Here is a 19249-nt window from a genome sequence, read left to right as displayed (position 1 = left end):
AGAAAGCAAGAGGCCAAATTCTCTCTCCTGGAACCGTGGCTATAGATCACTGTGACATTAAACTTAAGATTAAACTTGCAAATCTCCCAGTGATGCAACGAAGCTTAGATTGTGGGAGAAGAATGCGTAGTTCAGATACAGACTAATCCCTGCTCTGTCATTGATTTATACGATTGCGGGATTTCCTCCTGAATAAGGGAAATCGAGTGCCCATATGTGACACTGAACCTGCGGCTTCAGTCACATTTGTATCTGTGTGACGTTTGGCGTGTAATCCGGGTTGTAAAGCCACTTTTCCCAGCAGCACGCTCTCTTGCACATGACCATGCTGATGAGGCTGCTGCAGCCAATGAGGCGCTCTCATTCTGTGCATGTGCCTGCATGTGCAAAAGCACGGAAAATGTACACATGAACATCAGTGGTCGAGCGTATTTTTTGACATTATTTATTACTGCATCTAAAGAACTTTTGAGATTTGTAAGAATCTTTATTGCTATATAAATAAAGATGGTCATCAATATTAAAGGTTCTGATGCTTAGTAAATGAGTCAGCTTGCTATGATTGACAGCTTTTAAGTCTTGAACCACTGCGTCTTAAACGGCTGTGTTGCACCTCGCCATGCATAATAAAGGAGGGCATTAAAGGGAATGCATGCACGAGTCTCTTCGCTATAGCAGTAGGTGCCCTCGTTCTCAGCCTCAGTACAAATTGTGCTTGTCGCAGATGCTTTTACCACCAACCGCTTCACATTGGGGTTTTTTTGTCTTGGTTGCTAGCAAAAGAGTTCAGGTGCTTCATAATTCAGAAGCCAGTATAAAAAGCTATTTTCTGAAACTGCTTTTGGTTCTGCAATGCTGGAATTCTTAAGAACAGATAAAGCAAATGTTTTACTTTCTCTTCAGTAGAAGCCTAAATGAAATTTACTGGAATGAAGGTTGGAATTCCCCAGCTGCTCTTGGCACCAGCAGGTTCAAATTGGGCTCTGAGGTGCTGCCATTCGTGCCACTTGATTTACACTAAACTGGCCCACCTTAACAGTTGTATTTAGGTGTGAAAACATGTAAACTTAGTCTGTCCTGCTAAACCAGAAACATCATGTTTTTAGAATCAAGAAGTCTTACTTCTGGAGCCTGCACACTCAATATTTCCATTATGTGAGGGGAAAATGGGCTATATGTTTGCATCAGTCATTATTTTAAAAGCAGTGTGTCAATTTTTGGTAACATAGAGAAATGTGAGACTAGGTAATGCAATGTTTTATTTATTGGACGACATGGGTGTTATAACAAAGTAATAATCATGTAACACTTATTTGTAATTGTCATTAATATATGTTAAATACTTGCCACACACTTTTTTAGAAGCACTTATCTTGTCCACTCACTGGCCACTTTACAAGAATCATCTACCTTGTGCTTCCTCCTTGCTGGCCGCTTTAATAGAAACACTTACCTTATAGGTCAGCAATATAGCTATACAGTTACCGACTGTAGCCCACTGTCAACCTAGCCGCGAGAAGTCAACCTCTCAACACAAAAATCATCAAAAGAAGGACTTCAATCTATAGTCATGAACAGCTATAAGGAAGGGGATTCCAATGAAGTGACCAGTGAATATAAATATTGAGGTTTTGTATGTTTATCTCATGCAGCCTGTGCAAATCCTATTTATGTTTGTGAAGCTACTTTGCTTACAGATCATAAATTAAAATTTATGGAGATGATTAGTTGCAAATGTATCCTCCTCACGTCTTTGTGCATGCATGTACATCCACAGAATTGGTGGTGGCGTTGGATGCGCAAAAGATTGCAAGCATGGCATGTGGAGAGGCCCATTCTCTAGCAGTAAATGAGCAGGGCCAGGTGTTCGCCTGGGGTGCCGGAGACGGGGGTCAGCTTGGTCTCGGGACAGCAGAGGAGGCCGTCCGAGTGCCCAGGTAAAAACCACTTTCTCTCTCTGATACTGTTTGGCTGCTTCATCTGTTTTCTTATTTATAATGAAACTGCACAGATGTGTGTTTCCACTCCTTTTACCTTACTTCACAGATTGCAAGACCTTTATCCTACAGTGTATTGTTATATCATGAGCAATGTTAAAACAACATCTGGGCATGACAAGAAATACGTTTGTAAGTGGACTGAAATAAGAGTAGATGAGTGAGATCTTTGCAGGTTTCTTATGCCAAATAAATGTGCACAAAGCTGATGCTCTTCAAAGTTGTTTACATGTCACTATAGTTGTCAGAGTTACTCTGGCCTTTTTTGCACTTTGTATTAACATCCATCTCAAGTGATCTGATTATAAGTGAACAGCGAGGCGTGTTGCCGTTCACACCTGACATTTCCATGTGTCTCGAATACATCTCCACTGATTGGATTTTGTGACTGGAGGACGCGAACCATCCATGTTCACTACAGTGATGTCTTGCTGTGTTTGTTGTCAGACAAAAATGTACCGCGAGACTGTTTTTGTGTAAGTGAAAGTGCTGGTATAAGTGTTAAGACCACATGAAGTGCAAAAGTGACTTGTAAACAAACAATGGAGGAGGCGACAAGCGAAGCTACACAGTGGGTTTGTCTCTGCTGGGATGACGCAGGTCATTTAAGTCGATCCTTTGCCGCTGTCAAAGATGCATCAATATGGTGTTCCCACTCTAAAGGTGGTTTGAGGGATTGGATTATGCTGTGTCTTTAAGACTCATTGTACCCCTTCACACCTGTACTTGTCACTGTCCACTTATGAATGAATCACCCAGGATGTGTGTTTATGCCAAGTGTGAATGGCACCTCTGTCTTTAATTTGTCTGACATTCAAATGACTGTAATAGTGACTGTAATTGCTGTGAGTATAATAGTGATCATATGATCTTGATCATGATTTCTTTTGTGTTTCTGTCGATTGTAATGGTCACTTGTTTATAAAATATTTCTTTTTTTGTCTTTTGTATCCAACCTTTTTGAGTGTATCACATGTTATGCCACATATACACTGTATGGGTGCATGCATCTTGTGTATGTAAGCTTGTGGGAGAGGTGGGCAGTTTGACAATATTGTATCATCGTCATGATCATTGTCGTCATTATAAGCTTTTCCAAGCATATCATGTATATCATCCATACTTAAAGTACCTTGAACAACTGCATGTTCCAATAAAACAAAACGTAATTAATCCTGTTTTATTGGATTTAGTGCAGTGCAGACTGTAAAAGTTTATCTAAAAATCATTGTACCCAGAATTTTTGATGGCTGTTTTTAAAAGTACTACTAGAACATCGTGTATCTGTCAAAATATCATCATGCGTATGATGTAACATGAACATGTATCATGATATAATGTCATTTCAGTGGGGTGGCATTCAGTCAAGGACTGATGACTGATGTACATTTAGAAATAGGCTTTTTGACATTATAATGTATTATATTTCCAGCATGACGGAAGTAGTGCTGAAACAACTAGTCGGCATTTTTGGTAGTAAAAAATGTCATTCATGCAATGAATCAAGTTATCAATTAGTTGGCTTGATGCACGTTTCATTTACACCACATGACTGAAAGAGGGAACTACAGATAGCTGGAAACTACAGGGTCTGGCATGAACCAAAAAATAGGATTGATAAATAGAAACTGGGAACATTTGACTTTCTTGATTTCTTGTGTGACCTGTAAAACAGCAAGTTAAGCAAGCAGCAAGACTGTCAGGCGTAGGTGTTTTATGTTTTTATAATGCTTGTGTTGCTTTTTTTTTCTTTTCTTTTTTTCTCAAGTTGAACACCAGACTGATATCTGCAAGTTTTAACATGGTTTATAAACATAGATAGAAGTGAACGGTTGGGATCTTGTCCTCTTTTAAGAACCCTTCTTAAAACAGCCTTATTTTTAAGGTTGGGTAAGATGTATAGTTGCACTTTTAACATTGTGAACAAAAATTTTAACAACCTTTCCACCTCAGCCAAGTGTATATTTAGCAATATACTTTGATGCACATTTTCAAAAACCATGTGAAAAGTAAAATGGAAAACCCTCTTCTGACAGCTTAACAGCTTTGTTTTTCTTTTCGTTTGTGAAGGTTAATTAAAAAACTCTGTGAGCATCGAATCTCTCAAGTCATGTGTGGAAACCAGCACTGCATAGCACTTTCTAAAGGTGAGACAACCCGCTTCAGTTTTGTTCCACTTTTTTTGATTAAATGTGTTCTTTAATCTTTTCTCCAGCCTTGCATACAGACAGTTCCATCTCTGGTTCTAAAGCCTGTGCTAAATGGCTTAGTACTTTTGTTTTGTACACATCTGAGCTGAATTCACCAGCTGGTAATCAGACTCTTTTATCCGGATCTGTAAGCTGTGATTTGTTGGAGCAGATAAATCTGCATGGTGTAGGGGTGCTGGCCTTTACATGCACTCGATTGATCGGTGTCCTTGCTGTCATAACAACCCCATATCTCTGAAAAGATAACTTAATAGGAGAAGGAAAAAAGGTTCTCATTTTTAGTGTGTATTAATCTACTGACACTTTATTTGAAGTTATTTCAAGTAAATTCCTGTAGGCACACTCACAATGTAAAGGGCAGCTGGTGTTTTCAAATGGTGCATAAATCTTTTTAATGTGAACAATGAACTGGCACTAATATGGGATGTTGGTTCCTCTCTCAGATGGTCAGTTGTTCACGTGGGGTCAGAACTCCAGTGGTCAGCTGGGTTTGGGGAAAGGTGAGCCCAGCTCTCTGTCTCCTCAGCCCCTCAAATCTCTGTGTGGGATCCCACTGGCTCAGATCAGTGCCGGGGGAGACCACAGCTTCGCCCTTTCTCTCTCTGGAGCCGTGTTCGGATGGGGCAGGAACAGCGCTGGGCAGCTGGGCCTCAATGACGAGCAAGGTGAGCTTTCAAGATGAGTAAGGAATAAGCTAAAAGCGTGTGGTCACACAGTCAGAGCAGGAGCGGTGATCTAGGAACAAGTTTTAATTTCATGTAATAATAAACCTCAAACAGTGTGCCAGAATTTCCCACTGATCATGTCACAAGTTGCAGTGCCTTTTTCTGCTTTTTTTGAAAACCACTTTCTGTGAAAACAGTTTGTTGCTGTATCCACAAATGCAAAGTCTAAAATGCTAAGAAGAAACCATATAAAAACAGGATCCAGAAACACTGACACTTTCTCTGGGCCTGAGCTCATTTAAAATGGACTGAGGGGAAGTGGGAAAATGTCCTGTGGTTTGACGAATCAACATTTGAAATTCTTTTTGGAAATCATGGACACTGTCTTCCGGGCTAAAGACCACTCAGTTTTTTTATCAGTGCACAAGTTCAAAAGCCAGTATTTATGATGGTATAGGGGTGCATTAGTGCACATGGCATTGGTGACGTGCTTATCTGTGAAGGCACCATTAATGCTGAACGATATGTACATGTTTTGACAACATATGCTGCCATCCAGATAACGTCTTTTTCAGGGAAGGCCTTACTTATTTCAGCAAGACAATGTCAAACCACATTCTGCATGTAGTACGCCAGCATTACACCGTATTGAAAGAGTCCTGGATCCTATAACAGTCAGGTATGGAAAACATTTCACTTTCAAAACTACAACAACTGGTCTCTCTACTGTGCTAAGTTCACAGTTCTCGCTTATAGTGTGTTGTTCAAAGAAGACGTGGTGATAACACTGTGGTGAACACGGTACACAATAGTCCCAAATTTTGTAACATGTTGGCATCGAATTCAAAATGGGCATATATTTTTCAAAAAACAGTAAAATTGCTCACTTTCAACATTTGATTTATTGTCTTTGTAGTATTTTCCTTTAAAATATGGTTTGCATCATTTACATATTATTGCATTCTATTTTTATTTACGCTCTGCACAGTGTCCCAGCTTTTTTGGAAATGAGGTTGCAGTTGGTTTGTCTTAAGCTCACAAATGCAGAATGTCTAGAAAATAGCCTATAAAAACAATAATTTTTGCTGTTGTGATCAGCTACATGTTGTTCGTGATGCAATCTGATCTCGGGTTCCCCAGTAGAGATGCAGTTATCTCTATGACAACTTAAGTGAGTGTTGTATATTGGACCTTCTTGTACGTGTATATATTCATCTATGCACATTTTAATGACCAGACACCAAGTGTCAAAATATTAAGTGTGAGCAGTAGAAAGTTAAAACAATAGACATATGAAAATAGATTACAATTGATATGAACACATACATGGAACACAGGATTTTTCATTTAAATACTGATGTTTCATTTCCCTACTGTTAAAATATCAATGAATCCTGATTATTCTGATAGTCCAGGAGAGCGTCTCCGCTGAATAACGGAAATCATTGTCTAAAAATCTTTGATCGCATGTTTTAATGTTGCATTACAGTTTTGAAGTTGCATTTTGCCTATTCCAGGCTATCAAAACTCAGAAAACCAGAATATATTGTAATCGAGTATTAAAAATGATGAAAGATGGCCTGAACAGGTGTTGAATGTGAGGTACTAGTGCACTTTGAGTGTAAGTTGGACAGACGTAGTGAGTGTCTCTGCTCAGTCAGCACAAGAAAAAAAAAAAGCTTCTGAATGGCCTCTGTGTACTGCAGCCTGCACTGTGCTTGATAAATGTGTTGCCTGACAGTAGAGAGTTGTTCTGTAAAATGTTTTTTTTTTTCTTTTCTTTTTATCCTTTTTTTTTTTCCTCCAGACCTGGCTAGTGAGAAGTACACTACCCCCTTGTTCCTGCGATACTGCTCTCAAAACCCCATTATGCTTGTCTTCCTTTGCCCTGAATACTGCATTTGCTGATGAATCTAAAATCTGTTATGTGTGCTCATGAACTACTGCATCCACATAAACATGTTTTACAGGTGTTTAATTTTGGTTTTCTCCCTGCTCATACAGATCGGGCCGTTCCCTGCCATATTAAATTCCTTCGGTCCCAGAAAGTGGTCTACATCAGCTGTGGAGAGGAGCACACGGCTGCTCTCACCAAGGTACAGCTCTCAAAACCTCTCCTATCTCACCTGTGCTGGAGCTTCTCGGTCTCATTGCCATTTAATGCACATCCAAAAATGAACCTTAAAAAGTTTGATTCTTTTTAGAAGGTGGTGACACCCACAGAGGTGTTCTACAACTCCAGCAACTTTGTCTGAGCTGAATAAAGGCAATAAGTAAAAATTAGCTGCTTGGTTAGCTGCTAGATGCTGCTAGATGCTGCTACAGGCTATGGCCTACCACACCAGTCAGTCACTTGGTGTGTGTGCATGCCTTGGGTCTTTCAACCACTCTCTTGTAATGATGATGTGGTTTTGGTATGGGAGATTTTAAGAAATGTTTTTCTTAGATCTAGAATTTCTTAAATCTTGAAATTATTTTCCTCAAATCTCAATAATATCTTCTTGAGAATACCAAAATGTAGGCCTATGTACTTTTTTGGCAACTAGTTTGAAAATTTTTTTCTGGGATCCTTAAAATGGACCCTGCAGGGTCATAAGACTGCGTTTAGTATTAGTCAGCTCATGATGAGCTCAGTTCAGGTGAGTTAGAGCTGCAAAAATCTCTGTGTAGTTCTGTGGTCTGTAGGTTTTCACCAGTGTTTTGCTGGCAATACATATAGAGGCATTGGTGATGGTCTCTTTAACTCCTTTAAATCTGCCATTTCAAAATGATTTATTACACATTTGTGCTTGTGTCATGTATGTGTGCTTTTAAAGCTGTACATTTATCAGTGTTTGTCGTATATATTTTTTTTAATGGATGGTAATATCTCTTCTTTAAATATGCTACACTGAGACCACCCTTCTATTACACATTGATATTAGTTACAGTAAGTCTGTAATTTCACCTGTTTCATTTCTTTCCTGACTTTGCCACCCTGATGTAGAAAGTCATAATGTTCATGTGGTGTTTAGCAATTAATATCTGGATGACCACGCAATGACTTTCTGCTGCTGTGTGTTTGAGCAGGATGGAGGCTTGTTCACATTTGGAAATGGGTCAAGAGGACAGCTAGGACATGACTCCACCAATAATGAGCCTCTGCCACGTAGGGTTCTGGAGCTCATGGGCACAGAAGTGTCTCAGATTGCTTGTGGCAAGTAAGTCTGATATCATAAATGCATTCCTTTTTACATGACTACATCATCTTAGTTTAGTCCTTTTAATATTTTAGGTGCCTTTATTTTTGCTGAATATGTACAGCATGGGAGGGGTTTAATGGAGGTCCTGAACACGGCATCTGTCTTTAGACAGCAGACATCTTAAACATGTGGCGTGTATCTGTGGAGAAGTCATTACATAAGCGTAAATTTCTGACTTGCCAGTTATTTGTGATATGAGCTCACATCTTTGTAATGATCGATAGGCTGTACTCATTGCAGAGGAATGACGTGAGAGAATTGTGGTTTGACCACATACCATTGTGTGTGGGTATATCTCTCACAGGCACCACACCTTGGCGTTTGTGCCCTCCACTGGCCTGGTTTACGCCTTTGGCTGCAATGCTCATGGCCAACTTGGCTTAGGAACCAGAGGACATGCCAAGATCCCCATGCCTGTCCGAAATATTCAGCCTCCATATCTCAGCAGCACTCAAACAGCAGGTTAGTAAACTAGACAGGAAGTCTTTGGAAATAACCCTTGGTTATTTTTCATTGCATCCATATTAGGATTACCAGTGTTGATTATTTGCACTGCTTTTAATTTGACACAAAGTAAAGGAACAGTAAGTAGCATTTTTATATTATTTGTGTTGTTCACTTATTGGTGGTCATATAATAATAGTTATTATAAAAAGCCATTATGCCTTTAAGTAAATTACCACTGTCCCTGCTGTGGGTGTCCTGGTGCTTCAAATGTTAAAGTATAATGCTAGATGGTTTTCCAAAGGCATTTATAGCTGAATTCCAGAGGGTATCCACAATGTCAACAGAAAACACCTTTGTTTTCTTAGTATGTAATGCATGTGGGCACAGCTTTGGAAATGACTCATTTAGAGCTTGTTGCAGTCTTAAGTTTCTCCAGTAAGGGGAGCTCCTAGCACGCAAGTTGAACCTACACTAGAAGGAGCTCATAAATGCACATTTGCAGAAACAACTATTACAATGACAAGTGAAGTAATTTTCTACTTTTTTAGTTTTTTAAGATGTTAAGTTACTCAGACCATGTATTTTGTAAAGAAGAGTTAATGTTTATAGTATGATTTAAAAATCATATGAACTAAAATCACATCGCTTGCATTGTTATATATTAGACAGAATCAGTAATCGAGATCACCCAGTCCTGATTACAATAGAGAACATCTAGCACTTCTTCAGTTCTAGAAAATTGTAGCACTATGGAGGGTCATCTACCTCATTTAACACCCCTGATTCAACTCATCAGCTAATTAGCAGGTCCTTCAGGAGTCAAAATCAGATTGTCAGAAGGGGTGAAACGCTAATCTCTGCAGGCTGAGTTTGGCACCCGTGACCACATTTGCAAGCCTGCAGTACCAGTGTTGGCAGTAGGTGTGCTGTTTGCAGACAGGAGCTCCAGGGCAGAGAGCTGGAGGGACAGCATCAGGAGTGTGCTTCCTTGTTGCGGGAGAAACTCGACCGAAGTCCTGCCACACTCAGGAGAACAGATGGCAGGGCTTGACTCAGACATTTTAGGCGTCCGTGACTCAGGTTAGACGAGGGAGGATTTGAGTTGAGTTCTTTAGTAAAAGTAATAGTTCTGTTTAGAATCAGAGGTCCTATATAGAATCATTTCATGGTTCAATGTTTCTTGCCATGATGAAATAGTTTTTCAGATTGATTGAAAATGTGTACCATGTTGTTCTATGTAGAACTTTTTTAAAATGGGTTCAATATACCACCAAGAAGTGGCTGCTTTATAACCGTAGAAGAACCCTTTTTTTGGTGCTTTATAGAACCATATACAACACATTCTCCATCCATCTGGTGAACCATTTTACCATGCAAATAACCAATTAAGCATGAAACAGTTCTATATAGAACTCTAAATAGAACCATATCTTTACTGAAGAACCCTTAAAGGACCATATTTTTTTTAACTGTGAACTTTCCGCATGATTTTGGAATTAATTGAGCCACTTTGCCATAGCTTGTAGGTTTTAATCTCTTTTTGAGGTACTGGGCAGATCACAATTATTACATAATTGCCTGATCGTAATTATTATTCAAACTGATTGCAATCATTTTGCACGATTGCTCACTTTACGATCATATGTTCATGTCACAAGAAACAGTGTGAGTAGAAAGATAGCTAATAAACCAATTTGGCCACCTTACATTTGTACATTAGCAGTTATATAATAATCAGAAAAGAAAGGTGTTTTTTTTTTTTTTGTTATTTTTTTTGTTAATCACTATTCTTTATATGGCTTGGATCACATTGCATGCAATATATGACCATCACAGAAACTAAAATGTAAAACTGCACAATTACTTTCCAAATTCTTACATTTTTTTTTGTTTGTTCTAGATATTGCAAGTGTATGTATTGTATGTATTTTGCCTCACTTTTTTAGTTGATGATAACCCAGTCTCTTTAAACCAGAATCAGAATCTTTATTCGCCAGGTGCACATAAATATACAGAAAACAGAGAGCACACAAACAGTCGATGAGTAAAAAAGAATGTGCAATGGGAGTCGAGTACATTTAAAGTCAAGTATTGAAGTACATGCCTACAGTACAGCTAAATGTATGAGCAGCAAATATAAATGTAAAATATATAATATGTACAGTCGTTTGCTAAAAAAATGCCAGTCCCTGGTCAAATGAATTGTTTTGTTGATTTTCTGAGTGCAAAAACATTAACACATCCTCTACAGAGAACATATTTCTACGCATTTTAATGGACAATTACTGTTTATTTGGTGAATTTAATGTATTGGGTGAACAACAAAAATGTGGCCTGTGCCAAAGATGTGACATTTTATATTTTAGTTTTTTTCCAATGTAAAACTCATCAAAGTAAATAGAAATTATGATCTGAAATTGGCAGAAAAAGCCATAAAATGCTCATTTTAAGTGTCCTCTGTAGAGGATGTCATTTTCACTTCAAGTCAATAAAACGTGATTTCACCAGTTAAAGTTAAAGTGCATGTGGGCACTGACTATAATAGAGGACAGTGGGAAAGGCTCTTATTCTGAAGGATTATGGCATGGTATACACAGTGAATACAGTGATTATGTGTGTAATAAAGTGTATGTGCAGCTGATCAGTAAGAGATGCCATTTCATTTTGTTTCTGGAACAGACACAGAGAGATACAGCATCAACAGGATTCACTGCGGAGGGGACCACAGCTTCCTCTTGCTGTCACATGACAAGGTACACCACTTCACAGTGCAGTCTAGCTCATATTATCAGTAGTTATTTTGACCAGATGTAACAGGAAAGGGTGGGTGATGTGGCAGAAAAATTATCGCGATATGTGATGACATCACACTACACAATGTGTTTCACAGTAATTTTACACAGAAGCATAATGAACAATCAAAAACAGTGCCCTCAAAAACTGGATTTCACCTGTTGTACTACGCTAACTGTAGTTAAACAGGACCATTTATGCAGAAAGATACAGTCGTCAGTTTTCTTTTTTCCAGGATTATTCAGAAAAGTGTATTATTTATCACGGTAATGAGAAAATATAGTCCTATTGCCCATCTTTTGTGGAGTTATAACAGTTTTGAGTTTTTATTAGTTTTTGTTTTTTTAGTAGTTTTTCATTTTGGTTTTAGACAGTTTGGTTTCAGTTAGTTTTAAGAGTGCATTCATAGTTCTAGTTTTGTTTTTGTTTTCTGAAAAGTAGTGTATTTTAGTGTTTATTTAATTTCAGTTTCAGTTCTAAACAAATCCTTTTTTCTCAGAAATTCTTATTTTTTATCTTTTTATTTTTTTTAGTTAGTTATGCTGTGGACAGCTGGCTGTACTTTTTAGTGTTCTTGAAAACTGTCTTTATTTTTCAAGTTAATAAGCAGTTTTTTTCACCTCTAGTTTTCATTTTAGTAATAGTTTTAGTTAACTGTAATAACCCTGACCAGCAAGTGAGAAAACAAACTTAGTAATCGTAATGAAACCCTTGTTGAAAAAACTAAACTAAGGTACATATTTGTAGCAGATTGGTTAATTCCATAAGGCAATCTGTGGATGAGTAATAAACTCTTATCCACTTACAGGTTGCATGAAATTTCATATGGTATTTACTCTCTTAAAGCCTCCAGATCCCAGTGATCGAGCTTTAATTAAGGGCTAATGTAATTACTGTTCTGTGCTTTGGTCTGACCTTGGTAATGAGTGTCTCCTCTCTCCAGTAATTGCACCACCTCATGTTGTCCACATGGTGGTACTCTAACCTCCAAATTGATAGAATTACATACAAAAACAGAAAAGCGGATTTGCTCTGTTGACTTGGCATTTCCTGTTTAATCTGTGCTTGGAGATACATTTAGTCTAAACATTGATGTGAGGTGGCCTTGCAGTGTGCACAGTGGGAAATTGTTTAGTATTATTATCTTAACTGTGTGTGTGTGTGTGTGTGTGTGTGTGTGTGTACAGAGATGGCCAGAGGACTTTCGCGTTATCAGCACGTCTAAAAGCATTTCTCTGATTAATTATGAGAGTCTAAACAGTTGGAGATTGAAGCTCCTCGACAGTTCGGATTCCAGTATCACAAAGTGAGTGAGTTATTCACCACGAGTGTCATTCACTATGAACTTTTATGCACATTGATTCTGTTATTATGCCTAATGTTTATTCAGGCAATATCGCTGCTTTTGCAAAGCATCTTCCCAGATTATTTGAACTGATGTTTTTTGTTTTTTAGCTCACCTAATGTGATTTATATTCAGTTCGCTTGACTGACACAAAGCATCCTTCTTGGGAAGTCACAAAAGGAAATTGTTATTATTAAACATTCCATTACTTGCTGTGGTTACATAGAAACCAAACTAATAAAAGGGCTATCCCACCAGTTTTTCAAAATGTATATGTAACTTAGTCTTTGTTGATGTAAACAAAGTTGCTGAGATCGGTCTATGTTTTGGTACATTGTAGAGAAACTTATTAATTCTGGTTTCTTTACAGTGGTGGTCTTAAGAACCAGGGGTGATAATGTCTACACAGCCCTACACCTGTCTTCTGAGTTTACATATCGCTGCTGTTCTCCATTTTTGTCACTTTTCAATTTTTGACAGAATTTGAAAATGCCTGTTGCCCCTTACACCGTGCGTGAATTTTATGATGAACGGACCACAAGAAATGGCCCACAAAATGACTTGGAAAGGATTCTGGTTCCATTGACTTGCATTAAAGTAAAGCTTTTTTTAGCTTCTCCTGTAAAGTGACCATATTGGAGATTTGGGTTTGCTCCGACAGCAGCGATATGTTCTGATCAGAATGGTAAATCTGAATAAGCTGTGTTTGGGAACTATTTTGCATTACAGCTCCTTGCATATTCCATTTAGACATCAGGCGTCCTTCTGTGAAGTAACTTTAAGAGGCGTTACATTTTTTGGATGTCTAGTTATCACCACTGTTGTAAAAAAAAATTCTGACTCTGCCAGTTTCTCTGGAATGAGGTATTTCACAGCGAACCGCTCTGAGCGTGTTTAGGTCTTAATGAGTAGTTATGCGGACGTTTTGAAAAAAGAGTGGAGTTCCTCCATAAAGATGCAAGCATGTGAACAGCGGCGCTACTGTAGAGTGGCAGAGCAAGGATTCTGTAAATGATCAATCTTTTATCTGCTGGTGTTTTATCAGTCTATAAAACGGCTGCATAAAACGTGCTTTTTTTATGATGGACAAAAACATGTGGATGTTTCAGTTAGTAGCCAGTAGGGATACTACACATACAGGTGATTATTAACTTTGGTATCTTCACTGAAGCTCTGTTGCTAAACTTAAAGTGGAGAGACACTCCCTGCTTGGTACATTTTGAAGTACAATCTCAGATATGCGCTACTGTATGTAGTACATGCTCTCAAAACTATTTACATTCAGACGCAAAAGTGGTCAAGCCAGTCAAATTACTTTTCGCACATCCTCTACAGTGAACAATGGCATAAATTACAGTAAATATGGCATTTTTGCACATGTCAGTGCAGTGTCTGTTTAAGATATTGGGAAATATACTATAACATGAACCATAACTTTTGCATAGGCCACAATTTATGTATTTATAATTTGTTAATATCAGCCAATAATTTTTTTTTGTTTGTTTCATTTTGTTTCATTTGTTTCAGTTACTGTGCAGAATTTGGGGAGGTGCTGCATAGAAAAATGAAATAATAATAATAAGAAAATCTTAAATATGTAAAACTGTATGCATATGGACAAATGTAAAATGTTTGGTTTATGGACTTATTCTTTGTTGCTTATGCAGTGACATCATCCTGCTGTTGTCCTCAACTGCATGTTGGAACGCCAGTTTTCTGGACCAGAGGTAATCTGCAATGAATAATCTCTGTGAATTATGCCCTTTAAAGGAATACTTCACCCAAAAAAATGCTGACCCCCTCCCAAGCACTAGCTTTTATTCATTACACACTAGCTTATTATTTATTTGTGATTCAGTTTAACATGCTGGCAGGTACGTGCATCGTACCAATGATGCCTCATTTGTCCCATAATGCTTTAAAAGCTTGGGGTCATCCTCCAAACTTGCTGATGTGTCCTAGAGAAGGAGGGTGGAGAGTGGGGAGGGTTCAGTGGGTTATTGAGTGCATTTAGATAATGAGCAGTTTAGTCGCTTCTCTCTTTTTTTGTGTGTGTTTCTTTCTCTCTTTCTCTTGCATGCATGCCCACACACACTCTCTCGCACGCATGTAAACCCAGACTTTTATTCCCTGCCCTGTCCATAAAAGAACAGGACATCTTTTGGCTGAATCATGACTAGATGATTATCCCTTGATTGGGAATGACCCTTGGAATCATCAACATTATCATCATCATCTACATAATGCTGTCCTCACTAGATCGTACTTCACATTAATCTCTTTCACTAAAAAGCAAGCCAGACATTTGAGAGAGAGATTATTTGATTACATAAGCCTCAACTGGTGTCATTTACTCTCTGCATGGTATTATGCCTGAGAGAAGCAAGTCCTCTCTAGCGGTCAGCTGGCTTGTAGTGCTTTGCACAGTGTGGATTTTAGGGACGCCACATGGTGTTCTGCACAGTGGGATTAACTGGTCAGATTGCAATATGTATAGAGAGGGTCTTATGCTTCTAAAGTATCACTGGCTGGTAATGATGAAATTCGGTATGACTGCTTTTTCCTAAAGTAATTGCTTGATATTTAAGTTTGCATTTAAAATAACGATTTGGTGCAAAAATCACATTTACACAATTTTTCACCTTCTCCAAATGTAATCGATCAGCCAAGACATGTTTAATGTCCGAATGTTTCCTTTTTAGTTTACCACTGGAGCTGTTGGGCTAATGTTGCTAACAAACACTAGAAGTCAACACTCATTTTTTTTCTGTAAAGACATCCCCAAAACTTCTCAAACCACATCCAGGTCTTCAGTAAGATCATGCAGACACGTCGATGTGTAGTAGGACACGGTATGACTTACGGTCAATTATAAAATGAACAAAACTTCACCCTGTAGCTGAACACAGTGGGTAGCCACTTTAGACAACGACATTGTGCCAAATTCTGCTCATACAACTCAGCTTTGTGTGTTCTTGATTTGGGCTTGATATGGGCTCTTGATTTTGTTCATCTGTTGTAACTGTTTATATTTAATTCAGTTTAAAAATTCAAGACAAGCAGTTATTTATTCATTGAAATAACACCTGCGTGACTTGCCTGTCTGCAAAGAGGAGTCGGATTTGAACGCCACACCTGTGAAGGGTGACTGTGTGTTCAGCTACATGGTGACGTTATGGTCGTTTCTATAGCTCACAGCAAGTCATTCTGTCGTCTAAACCACATCAACAAGTCTGCATGATCTTAGTAAGACTTGGATGCAGTTTGAGCAGGTTGAGAGAAGTTTTGGGGGTGTATTTATGGATAGGTTTGGTGACTTGACTTTTACTGTTTGTTAGTAGTGTTTAGAGTAAAGTAACTCCAAACATGTCTTAGCAGATCTGGTGTATATGCAGTTCCCCCCGCCACCACCACCACTACCACTAAACCCATGCTCCCCGAGGACTGGTACAGTATGCTAAAGGAATAGCTTACAAACCTGCTATAACATGTTTCGGTTGAACTTTTTTTTGGGTTTTTTTTTTTTGTGTCCTGCTGAATTTTACACAGTACTGTAAATGTTACCCAGACTGTTTTATGTACTTTGAACTGATCTTTAAAAACAATATGGACCATCTAGCAAGTTATTTATCTTGCAGCTAAGCTTTTTTGTGTTTATCAATACTGATAAACCTTAAATATAATACTTTTGTGTGACACCAATCCTAATATATGGTTACAGACGAGATATGTCTAAACACACTGGAATTTCAGATCACATCATGCTTGTATCTGTGCCAGCCACAAGCTCTTATTTATTGTGGTTGTAGATTTTTTCCGTATCTCAGTGTGCTGTAAATAGGGCTCTGACCTGAGCTTTGATCATTGTGGCTACAGGCTGTATTTGTGTCTGCGTAATGGCTTAACTTACCGCTGTGTTTATATGGAAAATGATTGTAGATGATCCCCTTCGGAGCAGCCACAGAGATAAAGAGGGACAGATGCAGGCTGGTCTGTCCTCCTCCCTGAACTCACTTTGCCGGTTCATCTTTTTATCTGTCCTTTCATCCTTCAGCAGGTTTGTGCAGGGTCTAGTCCTGGAGGGTCACAGCACTTATTTTGTCTGCCCTAAAATACAGTTGTACACTGTAATGGGGAACAGAGGGTTTGTGCATCAGTCCTATAAAGGCACGATCCAGCGTTATAGATTATAATGCTTAATTTAATTTTAGTGTGCAAAGGCATGCATAGGCATGTACTTAGAGTAGGGCATGCAAAAAAGCAAAAGTCAGGCTCAAACAGCTCGAGAGGAGGTGCTGCCTTCATAAAATATACATTACAGACTGGCAAAAACATGACTCTCAGTCCGTATATAAATTCTTTATTAACTTCTTTATTCAAGTCCTTGTGATGTTTCGGTGTATGTCGCCTTCATCCAGCACAGGCAGCAAATATCAACATTGTTTATAGGTATTAACACCATTTTATAGTATGATCAGGGAAATGTGCCTTTAATGGTGGAAGTCGTAGAAGGTCAGGAGGAAGACTGAATTCTGGGCAAAGACCAATGGTGAATACATTTCAAAAACCAAACAAATGCAAGTGGAAAGGGGAGAGAAGCAAAAAAAAAGCCCAACAGACTAGGGTATGAGATGTTTGTCCCAGATTCACGGTGATAGACTATGCATGTCAGGTTCGGTTGAGTTTTGTACAAATATTTGTTGGATTTGAATCAGGTTTAAATGTTACAGTCAAGGTTATCAAAGTCTGTCTCCTGCATTTAATGGATTTTGGCCTGTGTTTACCCAATTTTATTTGTCCTATTTTCTTCTTTCTACTAAAGCAGTGGGTTCAGGTCAGGTTTGGGCAGTCTGTTGTGGAGTTGCTGTCAGGTCTGGACTCAGAACTTGTCGCTAGACAAGTCAAATTCAGGGAGAATGTTCTCTAGATTCTGTGTATATAAGCTACATTTGGGTTTTGCGTCCTAAACCTATCAAATCTTTGCTCTCAGACCTTTTCAAAAATTCAGTTTTGCTTTTGTTTTCTTCTGGTACTTTATCATAAATTGTCCTCTTGTTAATATTCTGTGTTATTTGTATGTTTTTTTTCTCCTTGTACAGTGATGATGGTCATTTTAAAACCAATCCCAAAGTCCCTGGCATCGATCTTAACTCAGTCAGGCTGCTGTTTGAGACATTGATGAAGCCTGCCTACTCAAGGCTACTGGAGCAGGTACCTGTGTCTTAAGCACTGTTTTAGCTGGACGTCCATTGAAGGTTATGTGATTTGTAGGGATGACGGGGGAAATTTATGATACAGTATTAAATGTATAATATCCCCAAGTTCCCCACATAACCTGGATGTCACTGATGCACTACTATTGACTATGAAGTCAATTTGAAAAGGGAGTGTTATTATTGAAGAATCTCCAGATTTGGCAAATTACAGAAGCACTTTTTATGGTCAGACTGTAAAACTACAGGTATTTCAGATTTATAATAAATACCACTGATCTTGTTGGTAGTCACTTAAATTACGTTGTGTGTATCATGTTGAACCTGGCTTGTACCCAAAGCAAGACTTCAGTTTAAAAACAAATGTAAAACTGTACCATGCAGCCATCCTGTTCTCTCATACTAACTAGCTCCTCCAAATATGCTGTGTTCATAAATTGTTTTGGAGCAAAACACACAGCTTGCAAGGACAGAAAAGGTCTGGGTGTTGAGCTCTGGAAACATTGCTTCTTTCCACTAATCTCCTGCAGCTATCTGGCTAGAGACACAGTTTCAGGATGAGCTTTGTTCAGCCCTGGAAGCTTTTGAGGTCCCGCCACTTACTATTTGAAAAAGTGAGTCATCACATGTAAAGCTCGCCTATTAATAGCAAAAGGGAGTTTGTGCTCAACAGCCAAACTAGATTTATTGTTCATTTTGTGTGACACATGCAGGGTTGTGTATTTGATCAAAAATCCGTTTGTGGCTCCTTGTGTTGTGGCTGCGTTGGCCTCAATCTTCTGGGGTAGTTTGCCGTCCCTTCAGCTTAGCTTTTTATATAAAGACATTTCAGGGTCATCTTAAGGTCTTCAGCAGTGGAGCCATTTGTTTAGCAACAATGCTCCAAAGGTCTCATGCTCTAAAACATTGCCATATATACATTATTTGTTCTCCTCCTGATCAAAACAAAACTTCAACAAAACAAATCCAATAAACTGATTTAAATTAATTTATTATTATTATTTTTTTTATCTGTCCATTCTAAAAAGTCTACTGACTGAAGGCTGTATGTTTTTAGACCACCAAGAGCTTTGAGAGCCTGCTGATTCCTCAGCTCCCCTGCTCCCCTCCTGACGTGGAGGCCATGCGCATTTATCTGATCCTTTCTGAGTGTCCAGCCCTCCACGACTCCAAAAACTACATCTCCCTCACCATCCCTCTTGCCATGGCCATCCTCAGACTGGACACCAACCCCAGTAAAGTTCTAGGTATGAAAACGTCGTCTTCAGCTGTGGGTTACTGCACAGTTCTTCTCACACACGTTTCCAAGACCACATGTTTCCTGTTTTACCACAGTT

General features: G+C 38.6%; 1 protein-coding gene across 1 annotated transcript in view; it reads left to right on the top strand.

Annotated features, from left to right (window-relative positions):
- Positions 1 to 19249, top strand: part of herc3 (HECT and RLD domain containing E3 ubiquitin protein ligase 3) — a 42331-nt gene that overhangs the window by 5030 nt on the left and 18052 nt on the right. The window contains exons 3-13 of the mRNA XM_017720483.2: positions 1778 to 1937; positions 4068 to 4144; positions 4651 to 4872; positions 6877 to 6968; positions 7942 to 8072; positions 8419 to 8576; positions 11241 to 11314; positions 12542 to 12660; positions 14367 to 14426; positions 17799 to 17910; positions 18970 to 19159. Coding sequence (XP_017575972.1) covers positions 1778 to 1937; positions 4068 to 4144; positions 4651 to 4872; positions 6877 to 6968; positions 7942 to 8072; positions 8419 to 8576; positions 11241 to 11314; positions 12542 to 12660; positions 14367 to 14426; positions 17799 to 17910; positions 18970 to 19159 — 1395 coding nt within the window. The remainder of the gene's footprint in view (positions 1 to 1777; positions 1938 to 4067; positions 4145 to 4650; positions 4873 to 6876; positions 6969 to 7941; positions 8073 to 8418; positions 8577 to 11240; positions 11315 to 12541; positions 12661 to 14366; positions 14427 to 17798; positions 17911 to 18969; positions 19160 to 19249) is intronic.

This window comes from Pygocentrus nattereri, chromosome 5, assembly GCF_015220715.1.
Source record: "Pygocentrus nattereri isolate fPygNat1 chromosome 5, fPygNat1.pri, whole genome shotgun sequence".
NCBI lineage: Eukaryota > Metazoa > Chordata > Actinopteri > Characiformes > Serrasalmidae > Pygocentrus > Pygocentrus nattereri.
Note: the sequence above shows the minus strand (reverse complement) of the source record. Positions and strands in the feature narration are given on the sequence as shown.